Here is a 20,164-nt window from a genome sequence, read left to right as displayed (position 1 = left end):
TTTGTGCTCTTCGAGTTGTTAAGAAACCGGAGAAGAGAGTATTATTTGCAGTGGGTATTTTGGCTCACCCCTGAAAGGGGCATGACCGAAGATATAGTTACAGAATATATGATACGAAGGAATAATGTGTAAATCTGTCGGAAAAGGAATTTAAAAAATATATCTTATGTTAATGATAAGAATACTATAATAACTTTATTTCTACATAATTGTACCGGTGCGAACGATTGGAAATTTGGGGTGAAATTATTGTTTGTGCTCTTCGAGTTGTTAAGAAACCGGAGAAGAGAGTATTATTTGCAATGGGTATTTTGGCTTACCCCTGAAAGTGGCATGACCGAAGATATAGTTACAGAATATATGACAGGAAGGAATAATGTAAAAATCTGTCGGACAAGGAATTTAAAAAATATATCTTATGTTAATGATAAGAATACTATAATAACTTTATTTTTACATAATTGTACCGGTGCGAACAATCGTGTTTAAATTAGCAGATTAAATATTCGACAATCCACAATATTTATAAGAAATATATTAATTTCGCACACTTATATATTACTTGTACCAATTGGGAAAAGGCGTATTAAATTTCTCCTTCACTTAACATATCGCATCAAGAATTTTCTCAGTTAACTAATACATCAGTAAATCAATGCGAATTCATCGCGGATCCACGACCGTTGAGATCCGGCTGATTTCCATAGAACAGCGGACTCAAGGATACACAACAAGGATGTTATACATCCCATTGCGCCCGCGCACCACGCTGCGTGCATATGAGTGCGTTGCTTTTAAATTTATATTATACTAGCTTCTTGCCCCGGCTTTGCCCGGGGTATATGTTGTTTGTTTCAAATGAAATAAAATATAAACTATACAAGTCAATAGATTTTTTTAATTACTAGCTAATGCAACTCTGCCCGCTTTCAAAAGTAATTTATCATCTTTGCAACATTCAACGATGCTTCGCATAAAGGCTGTAATACCTAATTACCTTATTTATATATTGTATCTGATAACTGATAATTTCCATATCATCTATTACTATTTCACTACCGAATACAGAACTTTTCATTTCGAAACCAATATTTATTATATTATACATATTTACTGTAAGTCATGCATTAGGTACTTTTTTAAACAACGTAAGGTGCATTATATTGATAGATTTTTGTTTGTTTGTAACTCCAAAACTATTAGACCTTCTTTTGATATTTAATCCGTTGAAGACTACTTATATTATTATTGTAAAACATTTTTACCCGCATAAAGTCTGGCATATAAATATACTATATAAAGATTTATATATTTTTATTTGTATTTTCTATAATATTATAATGATTAAGACAATACATTTATTTACGGTAGGTCAGGGTCATATGTTATACTTCAATAGGTTTTAACCGGTTCTACGCTGATAGTTGGAAAATTAAATGTAAATATGAGAGTTTAATGTTTTGGTGCCAATTTATCTTTTTATATTGAGTATTGACTTAACCCTTTAATCGCACATAGTTCATGAGACAAAGAATATTAGGCGCTAATGAAAAAACTACTAGTACTTAGTATTCTATGCTCCCTACATAATTTTGGTGCCAAATTTCTTTTTTTTATTTCTATGGTCCACTTTAAAGTAACGATTTTTATTTTTTACTAAAGCAATTTTAGTCTCTGGTTGCTCTTGACGAATTTTGAATATTTAACAAAACTTATTTATATGGTTAGGTACTAATAATAAATGAAATAGCAAGCAACCTTTACAAGTGTACAGAGCTTTATATAAATTAAAATGCGAATCCGTGGGAAAGTTGAATGTAAGAACATTGCAATTACAATCACAACCTGCCTCCTCACCTTTATTACATCTTGTTTACTCTTCTTGATACTTGATATAATTTATCGATCAAAATAGTTTTATTGAACTTATTTTAAATCGTTTATAGGTTTTTTTAATACTTAATTGATGTTTTAATGTCATCTCACAGCTAATTAAATGTATAATTACTTTATTATAATATAATGGAAGCTGCAATTGGATACGATGTTTATTTCCCTTAACGCATTAAAGTTTCAGTTATTCTAACGAAACCATTTCCAGAGATTTAAAAGGGTCTATTTATAAAACACGTCATCTTAAATTACAACAAAAACATACGTACCTATACCTATATTCCTACTATAATATTATAAATGCGAAGTTTGATAAGATGGATATGTACGTGTATGTGTGTTACTCTTTCACGCAAATACGACTGAACCGATAACAATTAAATTTAGCACACCTATAGATGGTAACTTGGATTAACACATAGGATAGGGTTTATCTCGGAAATCCAACAGGAACGGGACAATGCGGGTTTGTCTTTCAAAACGCGGGCGAAGCCGCGGGCGGAAAACTAGTAATCTATACATTTACATATTTTATTACATACTCTTTTTCTAAGTCGGTTAATCAACCTGTTAACCACACCCACACCAAACAGGTTAGGGGCTAGCCCTAATGACGTAATGTGACGCAACCAGTATCCAGTAACATTACCTTTAAGAGATAATCACTATCTGCCTTATACACTTTATTAATTACCTACGCTCATTATCTACCTATAATTAATAATATTATACAAATGAAGAGTTTGTTTGTTTGAACGCGCTAATCTCAGGAACTACTGGTCCGATTTGAATAATTATTTCGGTGTTAGACAGCCCATTTATCGAGGAAGGCTATATATTATCATCATGCTAAGACCAACGGGAGCGGAACAATGCGGGTAAAACCGCGGGGACAGCTAGTATTACCTATAGGTATTAACGCGTATACAAATAATTATCATAGGAAAAATTGTAATAAGTATAGATGTTTCATCACTTTTTAAAGGGTCAAAACCTCTTGATATCTCACTTCCGTTTTAAGTTTAATATTCGCGAATGTTTTTGTTTATATTCATGAGGAAATTTACGCATTTACATATTTTTAAATATATTTATGTTTACTTCGTTATATGTATAACGAAAATTTAATACAATAATTTAAACAAGTGATAACTGCGTTAAAAACAACCGACTTCAAACTTGCACTTGCAAAATTCACAAATACCTACAGACAAAAATGCTCATAAAATAAAAACTACTGGGCCTATCCGAATAAAATTTTTGTGGAACCAATTCGACACCATCCCGCATCGAACAAAAAAAGAATCACGTAAATCGGTTCAGAAACCTCGGAGTAATCGGTGTACATACATAAAAAAAAAACATACCGGCCGAATTGATAACCACCTCCTTTTTTTTGAAGTCGGTTAAAAAGCTAAAGATTAGGTAAAATTTCACTTTTACATTTTAGCAACTTTAAAAAAATATTTATTCTCTTGGCTAACAATTAATTTTTATATTCCATGCTCTGCAATTTTTACATTTGCAAGATTTTTATATTATTTGTGACAATGTACCTACTCAATGTCTATTTTCACTACCTACTTATGGGCTTACTCACTTATTCAATTTTACCGCTACAAATCTTTACATAATAATCTATCTATCTACATTTGTATCATTGTATGTCATATTTTATTTAGAAACAAACATTATTTTTTGTTAAAAAGAAAACGCTGCAAAACAATTACCCTACATAATAAAGAATTACATAATTTTTATCGTTTTGTTTTCTTTTAATTATTTTCATAATAAAGATGACGCAACAAAGATATGTGTTGCATCTTAAGATTTAAACTTTTAACCGTTAACCCAAATACATATTACACATTTAAAATGTGTTATATAAAAATAATAATTTTTATATCCGAAACGGTAAAACTTGCGAAATTCTCTGTCTCGTAAATAGGTCATAATAATAAAAGTAAGTTAGTTTGTATGAATCACAAAATTGATTTAATTATAAATATTAATAGAAACTTCCGTCTTTTTTCCGTAACCTACAATATCCTACTAATATTATAAATGCGAAAGTTTGTATGGATGTATGGATGTTTGTTACTCTTTCACGTAAAAACTACTGAACCGATTACAATGAAATTTAGCACACATATAGAGGGTAACTTGGATTAACACATAGGATAGTTTTTATCCCGGAAATCCCACGGGAACGGGAACTATGCGGGTTTTCCTTTGCAAACGCGGGCGAAGCCGCGGGCGGAAATCTAGTTAATAAATATATCAACATACTATAATTCATATTAAAATACGAATAAGAATTATCATGTACGGCTTTATATCATTTTCATCAAATCATTTTCACCCTGCTGGTTCTATTCATTTTATTTATATTCCTATTTATATCGAAGAATTTCTTTCACAATAACCGAGTCGATTTCCTATCAATCGTTTTTTCCTCTATTACATTCCTTAATCGATATAAACTATATTACCTACTTTCCGTCCGCGCGTATGATTTCTTTCAATATGAGGGAAATATTTCTGATATTTTCCCCATTTATACTAATTTTTAAATCCCTACTACAATACCTCTGTAGTTTCTATTCTACAGAAATAATTTCTACAGCCCTAAAAAAATTCTTTAATTAAAGTTAACTGTGAAAACTGAAAAAAAAAAATCGGACGAGTAGATATTTCTTGAGATAAGCGCGTTCAAGCAAACAAACTCTTTAGCTTTATAATACTAGTATACAATTATCCTTATCTAGTATAGGTTTCATAACGAACATACATACTTCATAAATCAACAATATCCCATGAAATCTGCTTGTCTGCTCGTTTGTTAGTTCGATCGCAAGACTTCTAAATCAAAGGTCAACAGGGATCAATACCCTTACATACCATTACAATTCATTTTTAGCCATTTCAACTCTAGAACTAAAGTTATATAAATTGTATGAGAAATCAATAAAACGTATGTCCTTCTATGAGCTTCATAATTAGACACGTGCTTTCAATAATAATCAATGTGGGTACCATCGAAGCTTATCGTGATAACATTGGAATAAAAATAGTGAATATCTATCCAATAAAAATATACTGATTAGAGTATGTTTGATGCGTTTATCTCAGGAACTACTGGTGCTATTTAAAAAAATTGTGATCTTTGAGTGCTGTAGTCTATAGATACATGTACCTCAGGCAACGCTGGGTATATCAAACCTTTCGCAGTCAAAAGAGCTCTCTAAATTAGAAATGTAATTAAAATTCTTAATCTATTTCCTTGTAAACACTCATAAAAACGGGTAAACAATTAACTTACTAACAATTACCAACTATCACGTGATACTTCAATCAGTGCACATCCCATAAAAATCTCATAGCAATACACAACTCCAACGTTGATACGCCAATCACACCCGAGACGAGCGCATTTAGCTGCGCAATTAGCAGCCCACTTATTGCATACAATTATAGTACATTGATACTCACTGCTCGTGTGGTACAGCTTCCACGTGCCGTCCTTCGAAATGGTAGCAATGTGCGACGTATCCGGAGTAAAGGCGACATCATACACTCCCGAACTGTGACCCGTCAGCTCGAACGCTTTGACCACATGCTTGAACTCGCCGCTCTTCGAGAAAACGACCTCCATGACTTTAACATCGGGAGAGAATCCGGTGGCCACAACAAAACGACCGCAGGGTGATATCTTCGCCATGTGCGTGTTCATGAGATATGTGTCCAAACGCTCGAGGATCTGGCCCTTCAGGTCGTACAGGACCATGTCCGTTTTACTGGAGCAGGACATCATGAATTTGCCGTTGCTCGATATCCCGAAACCGACGACTTCTTCATTGTGAACCTGAAAAAATATATGAGATCTCTATTAGACGGTATAGAAGTGAAATATAATTTAAAGTATAATATTATCTGTAGCATTGTGATGTTACTCAACAACTACCTAGGTAGTAATGCATTTTACACATTTAAAATGATAGAAGTAACATGGAAGATAATCAAGATTGTAATAGAAATGTATTGAAATCGAACTACTTTATTTTTATTTGCCTGTTTTTTTTTTGTTATTTTTTTTATTCATTTTTATTTAAAGCTTCACCTTTTAATTTATCAAAACACTATATATATTCCCCCAAATTATATATCTTACATAACTATGAGCAATCGAAACATGATAAACGAAAGTACACATTAAAGGATATGTAGAAACATAAGATAAATACATCCTGTTTACAAAATCTTTTCCAATAAAAATAAAATGTTCCACTTTAAACGGTGCAAATAAAATAAAACTTGCCCTTCATTAACATCATCTTATATTTGTAAGTCACGCGAGTGTAATAGCTGATAATTATCTTTACTATTATGTTTACGTTTATGAATGTCATGCAACCTTGAATTTTGCGTGTGATTTGCGTCCAATTTGTAACTATACTCACATATATGTATACGAGCTTTGTCGGCATGACTCAATGTTTGCTTCATTTTGTATATTTTTTAATAACAAGTCAATCGAGGCTATCAAACTTTTGAAAACAAGAACTTCTTTAAAATCGATTTTAAATTTCCATTTGCATAATTCAAGTCAAGATGTATCAATTGGCATTTATTTCGTTTGGCTAGGTCAGAGACCCGACATGCATAAAATCCCAGCCCGAGTGTTGGACTGGTAAATACTTTTATTATTATTAAAGTATCAAAAAATAGATTTAAAGAAAAATAAATGTTTAACGATACACTCATTCAGATGCATGTGTGCGTGAGATGTGTAATAATTGAAAATAACTGATAATATTTTTAATCCTTAGTCACAGAGACCGGTTCGCCCTGAATTTTATTGCCTTCGCAACGGCTGAAACCTCACCACAACACAATATTATCAACGATATTATCATGTTTATCTACAGCTTAATCTGTACAAATATTACGCAAATCTGTGTAGGTATGTTACAGCCAAATAACCGGCTTTGTTATTCGGAATGGGGTCAGTTAGTATACCAATATCAACCTAAAGTTACCCTATGGATGAAAATTATGCTACAAATTTAAGGTAACTATTACACCAGTACTCTCTACAGAAAGACTCACTACACATACATCGCAAGATAAGTACGCGCGAATAAAAATAAATACGCATATCGAGTGATCACAAACACACGAAACGTAAACATGACGTAGCGTTTGAGATTAGCCTCCCAGATGAGGGTAACGCACTCTGACACAAACAACTCGTGCGCAGACCGAATGTGCGGACTGCATCGAGACGAGGGCAGGTACATACGAGATTAACGAATGTTGATCCTTTTGCACTTTTTGAACGATAACTTGTGGATTGAGATGGTAATACTTGAGATTGAATATCTCTATAATGAGGTCATGCGACTAGACAGTTCAAAGAAATATACATGCACTGGTGATGAGTCGGCGATCGACGTAATGAGGATCAATTCAATAACTTAACAATTTAAAAAAATACTATTGAATTTCAGTTATGTATTTTCAATGCAAGCGACATTTAATATGGAAGGAAGGCCGACAGATATTCTATTCTAAAATATTGCTGTTCATAAATAATGTTCACCTTTATAATATTTTTAGACTGAACTTTAGAATATGAATAACGTCAGTACGCGTTACCTGAAATACCGTACATGAAAATGATGTAAAAACCCAGTTATTTATTCAGGCGTAAGTCACACGTAGGTGCCATGATGGATCACATCGAGCTTTTAAACATAGAACCTGCATTTTCCACATAATTTCCTTCACTCCTCCATAGAGCTTTGCATTTTATAGACGTCACGCTCCAAACACTAGAGGTACTTTTGTTTTTAGTGCCTAGTGTCTGTGAATGTTGCAAAACTGTTTATATTTATGACAATATCATGAAGAGACAATTAAATCTTGTGTACCTGAACGTTAAGTGCATAGCCATAAAATAATAGACAATAATAGACAGAGGCATGCTAAAGTAATAGGCTTCAACGTCAATGCAATTTCATTTAATGACACTATTATACATAGTGTAGTAAAATCATATATTTTATACAAATTTGTTCTCTAAAATTTATACAGCATAACATAATAAATGGTTTATCATGATTTACTTAAATTAAGCGTTTTGAATGATTGTCTAGGAGCATTTATTATAGAAAGATATTAGATAAGCATTTCCTCTGTTACCTTCACTAAGTGCCCTTACGCACTAGCGGTTAACCGCGGGGGCGGCTAACCGCGCGGTTAGCCGCTTTCCCATTTTAAATATGCAACCGCTTATGATTGTACGCACTAATCATAAAAGCGGTTGCATATTAAAAATGGGAAAGCGGTTAACCGCGCGGTTAGCCGCCCCCGCGGTTAACCGCTAGTGCGTAAGGGCACTTACGTTAATGATTAAAATCTAAATAGTAAAAACACAACATACTATTCCGACTTAAGAACATTATCTAATAATCCGTCGTCATTTTAATATCATTATTACTTCTGTCCTACTGACACAAAATTCTAAAACACTCTAAAACAATAACTTGACATACATTAGCATTAGCATTCATTAGCAACTTTGATAAGGGTATTATAAATATCAACACACGGCTTATCTTTATACTAGATCCACAGTACAAAAAACTATGAATTCATTAAAGTTACCTAGCAACAAACACCTATTTAAATCCTGAATAATCAACAAAAATGAATTCAAATAAAAACAATGTTTTATGCAGACGTCGAGGAAACCGTCGAACCTTCCTGTGGCTAAAAATAATACGAGGCTGCGTGTGCGCACAATGCACGGTAGATACATGCCATTGTTCTGCAGAAGGTCACCGATAAGGGCCACAATGGCTTGACGTCTTGACGACTGAATTTATTTCCAAAAATTAACTGTACGTACTGTACTTGGAGAATTCTGATTGGTTCATTTTTACTGATGGTGTTGGATTTGAATTTACAATCTGACATCAACACCATGAATTTTGAATTACAACAAAAGAGGAGTTTTGGTTACTGTTAAAATTAGGGATGAAGAATTACTCAAATAACTGTTGGTCGGAAATAACAGAATTTTAAATTAAAAAAAACATAGTAGAGTTGAGTTACTTAATAAAGTAATTAGCTATAACGTAATAGTAAAAGTTAAGTTAGAAGTTATTATTTTGCTCCTCCTTTCCTTGAAATTGTTAGTAAATAATTTTATGCTACATTTTACGCAAAAAATACAGTAAAAAATACATTTTTAAAGTTAACAAGCAAAGAATGTCGGAAGAGATTTCGTCACACAAAAGGACGGAACGGTTTCTTTGTCTCTGCGATAACGGCACATCCTAAACCTTGCTGATAACAATATGTATATTTATGTAGATCTCCACAACTGGTGTAACGGCCTCATGGGGATCAGTGGTTTGCGGAAGGAGAAAATACAACGAAAAGATAACAGCATGTAATTATTGATTTATGTAAGAACAATAAAATATAATTTGATGTTATTTGATGCGAAATTTATTGGGTGCTCTGGATGTTTTAAACTCTGCAGGATTGAAACGAGTCTGAACAAATATTTAGAACCTGGATAGTAAATTATTTCTTCAAATTTCCAGTGAAAAACAAAAGAAATATGTAATAAGTTTGAATCAAATATTTAGGAACTATTTAATAGATTACAAAGTATTGCTTAGAGGCAATACGTAATTCAATCACAATTTCATTGAAAAACTGAAGACATACCTATGTTAAATTCCAATTTCAAACAATGCTATTTTAAACATCCAGTATTCTTTTCTATCCTATCATAATGAGACGCTATACGTTTATCAGTAGAAGAGAACGCTAGAAAACGCTCAATCGATACGCATCCTCTATAAATACAGACGCATTGATAACGATATCTTATCACTACCTACTTCGCTTTGACAGTCGACCGACCACGACCCGTCGATGACGTCCAACGAATGCCAACAACACACAACAAATTGTTTACAAAAATCTCAATAAACAGGGATTTAAATCGCGATTTAAGGGTCTTAAATTTCGTTGTTTATTATCTTTGGTTTCCAAATAAAAACATTGCGGTGTCCGAATGCGACGTGTTTTTCTTTCGTACGAGTGAAATATGTATTTATATTTTATATGTTATTTAATTTGAATAAAAATAATATTAATTTATATTGATGAAATCATGATGATGATGAAGTAGTCAAATGGTGGTCATTACCTATAGATACATAATTAATTTTATCATAATTACTTACCTACGAATTATTTATTACTAGCGGTCCGCCCCGGCTTCGCCCGTGGTACATATTTCGCAATAAAAGGTAGCCTATGTCCTTTCTCGGGTATCAAAATATCTCCATACAAAATTTCATGCAAATTGGTTCAAAAGTTTAGGCGTGATTGAGTAACAGACAGACAGACAGAGTTACTTTCGCATTTATAATATTAGTAGGGATTTATATATCAACAAGCCGAACTTCTTTCTTATTTCTTTCCCGGTATACCCACCACCATCCCATTACAATTTGACCTAAATTCTTTGAACACAGATTCTTTGCTTTGTACATTACCACATCTTACCACTTATCTTACCTACACATCGCAAACATAAAGAAAAATCATTATCTCTTAACATATACCAGAATCTTACATCGTTACGAAGTTGAACTCTGACCCTCTCAAAGGGTTCACAGTTCAAGCTTGAAATAGATCATTGTATTGATTCCATTTCTCGGCGCAAGCGAGACAGCGTATTCCGCTGACAAAAATAGATTCGTTATTAAAATGTTCGATACATAGCTAACGTATTTGTATCATTTGCGCAAATCGAATAAACTCCAATATTTAACCCTAATTGATAAAGATTGTTTATAATAATCAATATTTCATATAAGCCATATGTAATTAATTAATATGATATTTTTTTATGTTCTAACTGCTTTTACGCACAAACGATCCTTGCTAATGCGTCATAGTTTGTTCATATGATAATTTTCTTTATTACCATATTTTAACCGTTCTGATTTTTTGCCAATTAAAACGGTTTTTGTAAACTTATGGAGCAAAACATTGAAACATGTCTTTCAGGTTTATAAGTTCCATTAGGTATTAACATCATAGCTCTATTCCCCGACTCCCTGCTAACTAAAAGGTGTGCCAAGAATCGAATTTATCAATTATACAAATGAAAATCACGTTTCTAACTTACTTCTAACTCTCTACAGCACCTTATATTTGTCCGTTACGTACTGCAACCTTTTTACTGACTTCATTTAAAAACCCCTATTTAACATACAATGTTTACATTGTTTTCTATAAAATGATGAACCGACCGCACGCAATAAATTGTCGAGAGTTATATTTATTTTCCATTGTACGTACGTAACGAGTTCATACAGATGTTACGACAATCATGGGAATCGCATTGTGACAATCTCTAAAGATTTTACTGTTAGCGAAATCTTATGATAGTCACGAAAGTACGTGTTTTTCTAGTCTCATAACGAATACCTATTCATGATTGTTCACGTTTTTGTCGTGGAATATCATATGCGTTTTCGAATGTTGGGGAAATATAACGAACAACTTCCAGCTGCATTTATCGACAAACAAAGGATCATAGAATTGAACTGATAAACATATATTTCCACATCTACGTTTCGTAATAGTAGATATTCATAATGTTATTACTTGTGAGTCACCAACAGGAGGCCATGAACCGCACTACCTAAGCAAACTACGAATCCATCTGATCTCCCTGTAGCCAACTTCAACCACAATGGTAATAGCCTCCCTGTACATCCCTCCCAAAATCAGGTGACGGATCGTCTCACACCCAAAACAAAGGAAGCTATTCTCAAATCCACTCTACATAATTACGTACGATATGAACATAACCAGCCCCACATCCCACTCGACTAATGTCAATATCCTGCGACAAATATCCTCTGACCTCTCACCATTCGATCTTGTACCTAAAATAGCTCACCGATAAGTGGTTCCAACCAATAATATCCAGAACAAATGATATACACCCACTAGAGGCATCAATACAGCTCCCTACTACCCACTGACTGTAATGTATATTTAGATTTTGCTGGTGCTGGCTGGTTATTAAGTACTTAGTACATTTTTGGCTCGCAGGTTCTTGAGTAATTCGCACATTTTTATTTATTAATATGATTTCTATGCTTAATATATGAAAACTTACTGTATACTATATAACACAAATCAATGCCATATAATGTATACCTGCAACGTATCAAAACAGCAACCCCCTGAATCATGACCTAAATTCTCTTCAAAACAACAGCTTACAACTCATATTTCATAGCATTGAATTTTCATAAACATGACTCACACTCGTAGTTCCTTGGTTCAAACAGCCTATTAGGGTCGTACAGCCTGCTTACCAATAAGTACATTGGTATCAAAATGCAATGACTAATACCCTAGTTTGCTACGAACGTTGACATTTCATTGCTGAATCATTTATTTAAACATTATCGTTAAAACAAAGACTAAACTTGTATGTTTAGTAATTCAGACTTCTTTATGTATAATACGGAAAGCATTTTTTACAATTGTATTTTGTATCTCCATGTTGTAGATAGGTAAATGAGCTAATACAAAGACAATGCATGTCTTCCACATACATTATGAGCATTGGTATTCACGTAATATAGACGCTAATGATAATAGATTTTTTCGCATTTACCTAAAACAAAGCTTAAAGTTGAAATGAGACTTATCAAAATCGAAAGATAAAATAATTTTGAAAAGAAAAGCTTCTATGGTAAAAACCATTTTAGCGGTGGGTTTGGCGTGTACGGATTTTCAAAAATGTAAAAAAAAAACAGAAACTTGGGCATTCTCGAGCGCGTCAGATATTCATACTACGTATGCCCCAAGTGCCTCTGATAACAATGGTATACTAATCTGCCGGTTTGCGTGGTGGGGATAGGCATATAAAATCGTCAAAAATGCACAAAAAAAAATTTACTCGAGCGCGTCAGATTTTCGGAAGGGGTGTTAATTAGGCCCCAAGGAAGCTCCCCTTAAAAAAACTGACGATTACGGCGTGACGATAAGTTACGATGAATTTTTGAAAATGCAGAAAAAAAAAGTCCTTTTGAAATACTCGAGCGCGTCAGATTTTCATAGGGGAGGTTTATCTCGGTATCCTGAAAGCATATTTTCTTAATCTGACAAAAATGTTGGTGGGTTCTCTTAATCTGACCGAAAAAGGTTTGTGGGTTTTTTTTTTAATCATCGTTATTTCATATCAATTTTTCTTAACACTCTCAGTTTTCGAGATGTACTCAAAATACCGGGAGTTTGAGTTTTATGATGCTTCAAGTAAAAAAAGTTTTAATTATGGACAAAAATGAAAAGAGACCTTTTTTTGGAAAATAAAATTACCTTTTTTGTTTATTTAAACTTCTTTTTTGGAAAAAGTAAAGTTCGCGACTTATATGCTGCAACGCGTTTTTCGGAAGACGAAATGGCTCCTCCAGACTTCCGGTCATGCAGAAACCGGCAGATTTTGTAGTTTTAGTAAGTTTTAGATTATATTCTTCAAAATAAAAATAAAAACAATCGCGCTCGAGAATGCCGGATTAACGTTTTTTTTTTTTTACAAGTTCGCGACCCTATAACTCGGCGGCGTCGAGGACTTATGGTCAGATTAGTTAAATTTAGTCTTAAAACACTAAAATCAACCCCCAATATCTTAATCTGACGCGCTCGAGTATTTCAATATATCGATTTTTTTTTACTAATCTGATTCCTAGGCGCGCGACACTACATATAGAGCTAAATAGTTTACAAGGTTGTTCTATTAGGTCTAAACTCTAAGGTATCTCTCATATCTTAAACTGCCACGCTCGAGTATTGCAGAAAATTCCCCTATTCGCCTCCCTATCTATTAGTTAAAAATAAGAAAACAATGAGAAATATAAATCAATGTGACTTTGCTCAATATAAAATCCTGAAAGTCACTCGTGTATTTCAAGGTTAGGTTAAGGATCTTACTACGAAATAAATAGCTTATGATAGACTGTAGACACTAATTAATTGGTTATTTTCCTTGAATAAGGAGAATAAACAAAAACAATCACAAATAATTAAATGTAAGAACAACCATCATTAACATTACGTTATTTTATGTATTCTTGTATTTTACAATGAAGACACAAAAAAATATATACATAAAGGTACAAGTCCGAGACGGGCCGCAGACCGCAAACTGCAACAGCAAACTGCAAGCGACACCACTTGTTTCTATGAACATCTATGAAATTGATTCTAAGCGCGGCGACACTGCTGCCTGCAGACGCAACGCACAGCGATTCATAGATGTTCATAGAAACAAGTGTTGTCGCTTGCAGTTTGCTGTTGCAGTTTGCGGTCTGCGGCCCGTCTCGGACTAGAGCACGAAAATCTAATTTCTCCCCTTTGACTACTCAATGAGATCATAAAGGAAGAATAAACTTCAACACTTGGGCCTTGGCTATCACTAAATCCGGTCAGTGTAACAACTCACGAGCACTCTAAATAGGGTCGTGGTCCGCCAATCTAATACATTTAGTGGTAACCGAGACGCCATTTAACTATTTAATATTACAATTATCGCAAATTATGTTTAATTAACACAAACTATGTTTAAAAGCTATGAGATTATATGCTGTGTATGAGTTTACTGTGGTCATAAGAAGGATATCTATATTCTGTGATCTCTTGTCAACTAATTAAAACATTTAAATTTATTTTGAAAGCAACTATATTTTACGAATTAGTTAATAGGTACAGCTTACTACTATCCAAAAATTGTATATTAAACAAAGTCACGTCCCTTTGTATGTTTAGATCTTAGAACTAAGCAATGGATTTGATGCAGTTTTTAATTATTGATAGAGTGGTTCTCGAGGAAAGCTTATGTCTATCTATAATTATGATAAGTTAAGCGGGCGAAGCCGCGGGCGAAACACTAGTATAGAATATTTCCATACACTATCCATCAAACTCACGTAACAACAATAAATATTATCATTCATTGCACTATCATCGTAGGCAATACATTTAATAAGCTTAACCGATGCAAGCGTATTAAAGAGGATTAAAACAATGGGTCTTATTAAAGATAATTATGTTCTTAGTATAGTCTATTATTTCAACCTTGTTACTATAAAGATAAGGTTCTAGGGTATTATTTTTCTTAATATCCTTGAAATATATTATAATACTACTAAGTACATCAAGATCAGACTCAGCGAACTGGGGCCTTAGACAAAGTAACAATTAAAAAACGATAACGAAGTTAGAAAAGGCAAAAATGCATGGGATTGACATTAGATAGACCACGTGATCTAACGCGGCGTATGTTAATTGTTACTTTGTCTAACTTCTAAGGGGCCTACCGCCTGGTCGTTTATAATCGCAAATTTGTAACTAAAATTTTATATTATTTGCATGTTATAAACATCCTGTACAATATGTGGAATCACTTTTAACTGTTTATTTATTTCTTAATGTTGGCAGAACTGGTCAAACTTCAAAGAGGTTAAGAAAGCCGTAAAATTAATGAGTAGAATATAATATAAATATTACATCATAGTTAATTTCATATCTAGTAGTAATAGGTTCGTAATTAGAAATAAGTCCCAACTGATAGGCCTTATCTGATCACAGCTGTTAGGTTGTCAGCTACCGAAAATCTGATCAAATGATAACGAACATAAATTATTTATCCATTAATAGTTTCTATAATAATATAAGTCATATTATTGAAGAAACTATTACCTATATAATGAACTAGGTTTCCACCCGCGGCTTCGCCCGCATTGCCCGCAAAGAAAAACCCGCATAGTTCCCGTTCCCGTGGGATTTCCGGGATTGCGTCATTTTCCCGGGATAAAAAGTAGCCTATGTCCTTTCTCGGGTATCAAAATATCTCCATACCAAATTTCATGAAAATTAGTTCAATAGTTTAGGCGTGATTGAGTTACAGACAGACAGAAAGAGTTACTTTCGCATTTATATAATACTAGCTTTCCGCCTGCGGCTTCGCCCGCGTTTTCAAAGAAAAACCCGCATAGTTCCCGTTCCCGTGGGAATTCTGCCTATGTTACTCGTGGATAATGTAGCTTTCGAATGGTGAAAGAATTTTTAAAATCAGTCCAGTAGTTTATGAGCCTATTCATTACAATCAAACAAACAAACAAAGTTTTCCTCTTTATAATATATAAATGTAGATTAGTATATAAGTATATTAGTATTAGTATTAGCATGGATGACGTAGAAATTAATAACGTAGATACATAATTTATTTAACAAATATTTCCTAAAAAGATAGCTGTTCCAGTGACAACCCCATTTACAGTAACATCTTGATCCCGACGTCAAAGATTAAGAGTCAATGACGTTGGATCTTGTAAGCTGTATAATTGCAAATAACTTGTTATTTCAGCATCTTTGAAAATATATTTATATTTTTTTAGAATCTTCTTTTAAATAGTTTTACAATTTATGCTAGATACACTTACGTGGATATGTTGTTACATGGAATATGATGCAATAAAGACGTTAATTATGTTGACCGTGTTATCATAACAGTCTACACTCTACAGGGTAAATGTCTAAAGTGCGACAGGCAAAACTAACATAGGTTAATCCTTCTGTTATAGCAGTTAGTGATAATAAAGGAAATAGTTCTAATAAAAGATTAGAGGAAGTAAAATCGAGACTTAATGAATCACTACATAATATAAAACTAAGTCGCTATTACCTCTGTCTGTCTGTCTCTATGCATGTTAAAAATTACGCAATAGATTTTGATGAATTTTTTTAAAGATAAAGTGGTTCTCAAAGAAGGTTTTAGTCTATAATTTGTTAAGTTTTAAGCAAAGCGAAGCGAAGGCGCAGCTGAAAGCACGTGCATATATAATAAATGCTATACTTTTAGGCTGTATAAACAAATGAGATGATTCATCAATTAACAACGGTAAACGTTGCATCATGTGCTGATGAAACATTATAACAAGGAAATGCAATAACATCGCCATTGAATCGAGACGATAATTAAAAATCGATTTAAAATAACAGACCGCTCTCCAAATACAGTTACGTTAACGAGACAGGGTCGCAAGTGCTTTGTACTTTACATCACAATAAAAATATAAGTGTACAACTGTCCTATTTGTAAATGTTAAACAACTGCGTCTTAAAATGCTTCAGATTGAGAAAACATCTGCCAATTTATTGAGATAAATAGTACGGAAATGCAACCTTAAAAACTTATAAGTAAGATATTGGAGATTTCATACAACAAAGTGAACAGCAAACAGAGCACGTTCCATATCATGAAACATACAGTTGTACCGGGAAATATTTGTAAACTTGTTCCCCATATCCTGGGCTTTCTTAAACAGTGTGCTATAAATTAAAATCGTGTTGCCCTGCCATAGTTTCAAATGGTTTCGAAGCTCTTTTCCTTCTACAGGAAAATCTAAATTCACTTCACGTAAACCTCGAATGTGCACTGTTATCTCTGCTTCTATGATAATCTCGATAAGCTCAGTTTTGAGAAGTCTGGCAGCTTCAATACACGATTTACGCAGTATCTCGAAATACGTGTTATATATAGAATATCCCGAAATAGGTGGGCGTGCGCACGTGAATGGAGCAACGTCCCGTGTAGATTCGCTTCTTATTATTGTTTACTTTCATTCATAATCTACTACGCATATACATATTTGTTTATAATGCATAGCTTTTAAGGTTAGATAGTTTATTTGTTTATAATTAGACATCGGATTATATGCACTAACAAAATGCCAAAATATGCATGCAAATATGCACTAAAAAAGGCCGAAATATGCACTAAAAACGACTGATATGCAAAATATGCACATATAAATAAAAAAAACCTTTATTATTTTTATATATTTAAATCAAAGATTGTACAAAAACATTGAAATTTTCTTGAAATTGAGTATAGTTTTTGTGCCATTATACAATTAAGCATTTTTACCAAATTTTCGAGCGCTTTGTGACGTTTGTCACCCGCGAGCCCAGTGTTGCCACCTTAGACCTTTCCGGGCTAAATCTAGCCCTTTTTTGGAATTCAACCCGTGTTTTACGTTTTTAGCCCCAAAAGGGTAATCTAGCCCTATTTTGAATGGCTCAAAATTTACTTAAAATGGAGCCCATTTTGTAATTTTTTGCCATTTTACCATGCCAAAATAGGGTTTGTTAACTCGCTGAGCGTTCTGATTGGCTAATAAAGGTTAGTCGACCAATCAAAACTCCCGCTACATAACGATTTATGCACGAAATATGCATGATTGGGGAAAAAGGCTAAAATATGCACTAACGCCGTAATTAGAGAGTTTTATGCATTTGCATATGCAAATATGCAAATGCATATAATCCGATGTCTATTTATAATATTCTGATATAGGTACACGCTTTCCGTCAGGGGCTTTCATCCCGTAGTCAAAGAAAATTCCTATGAGAATAAGATGTTACACCACGGTAAGAAATAGCCTCTTACATATCTATGTATATTGTATAGACATACAAATAAAAGCGACGATAACGATGCACAAAAAACAAACACAGTTTCGCAATTATAATAAGTTAGGATACACTCAATCTAAAATTAACCTCATTTCAAGTTTAAATTGTATTTAGTTCAGGATATGCTTTTATAGATAACAAATATTAAAATATTCAATATGCGAAGTAATGTTTGTTCGTGGTATATATGAAAGGTGAGTAGAAACTAGGAAGTAGGTATATTAGTTCTACCACTAAAACTAACAACTTTCACTCTAATCTTGGCATTCCTTCGAGAGTACGTGATTTATTCCAAATGATGAAGCTTGAACTAAGTACATACAACGTATCTATACTAATAGCTGAAGAGTTTGTTTGTTTGTTTGAACGCACTAATCTCGGGAACTACTGGTCCGATTTGAAAAATTATTTCGGTGTTAGATAGCCCATTTATCGAAAAAGGTTATAGGCTATATTTCATCACGCTACGGGCAACAGGAGTGGAGCCACGGGGGTGAAACCGCGCGGAGCAGCTAGTACAATATATAAATAAATATATGTTTAAAGAATTTATTGGTATTTCATTTGTTTATTATTGTTTTTTATTTTACATATTGGAAATTGTTTTGCTTGATCATTATTTTATAAGATTTAATAATTATATATACGTACTATGCTCACTAACTATATCGAATATCTTTGTTCATGTTCTCAGTGTACTATTACAAATGCAATGATAGTCCAATGAAAGATGATAGTAATGAAAACATTGCATTTTCTTGGGCTCTTGGCCCTTCCCTCACCTACTGAGTCAACATGTAATTTGATATAACAAGGTTCCTTTGTACTTGGTATGAGTAATTGAAATTATAAGATTACTAGGTCGTTTGATAGATTAACAAAAAAAAGTTGTCGTAATATTATTTGTCAACTCTTCACAAAAAAATAAAAATAATACATCAATAATTTACCAAAAGCATTTTTATGGTAGATATAAACCTGAAAATATATAATTATTTTAATTTATTGTTACGAAGAAAAACTCGCAGACAGTTGAAGAATGCTCGCTACGCCAATGCTACCGCCCGCGTACTCCAAAAGCAATGCGTGTAAAAAATATTTCCTCACTTTATATTATTGATTAAAGGCATACCTAATTGAAGATTGTCATGAAAAAAAATCGAAATATACTTATTGAATTATAAAACAGTAATACGCCCTGAACACAATACAATGTACATACCCTTAGGTATCTCAGACTGTAACATACTAACTACCTTCTAAAAAGTTTTGGTTACATGATTTTTTTATGAAAACAAATATTTGTAGCTCATCAAACAAAGTTTTACTAATTGTATAGTAACTTACACTATACAATTATATCATAAGCTATATATATAAAAACAATAGGGAAACAGGTGGTCAAGTATGAACGAATATTTCACTTTCAGATTTTCACGTCTTCCTCAATCTACAATCAGATTCTATTAGACACCATTAAATACAATCAAACATCGTCACGGAGTTTCGCGCTCGTAATTAAATAGGTAACAATTAATAACGTTACTATAACATGCTATAATTAATGTTTTCGAAGACGGAACATTATACCACAATATACAGATACAACCAGTAGGGAAACTTCATACAACACGTACAAAATGGCTCACGCACATAAGCAAGCGTGTTAACGAGAATCGTA

The 20,164-nt window shown here is 33.2% G+C and overlaps 1 protein-coding gene across 1 annotated transcript in view; it reads right to left on the bottom strand.

The window, feature by feature from the left end:
- Nucleotides 1-20,164, bottom strand: part of LOC123696515 (transducin beta-like protein 2) — an 83,558-nt gene that overhangs the window by 3,181 nt on the left and 60,213 nt on the right. Inside the window, exon 4 of the mRNA XM_045642772.1 lies at nucleotides 5,386-5,758. Within this exon, the coding sequence (XP_045498728.1) occupies nucleotides 5,386-5,758 (373 nt within the window). The remainder of the gene's footprint in view (nucleotides 1-5,385; nucleotides 5,759-20,164) is intronic.

This window comes from Colias croceus, chromosome 12 (genome assembly GCF_905220415.1).
Source record: "Colias croceus chromosome 12, ilColCroc2.1".
NCBI classification, from domain to species: Eukaryota; Metazoa; Arthropoda; class Insecta; order Lepidoptera; family Pieridae; genus Colias; species Colias croceus.
Note: the sequence above shows the minus strand (reverse complement) of the source record. Positions and strands in the feature narration are given on the sequence as shown.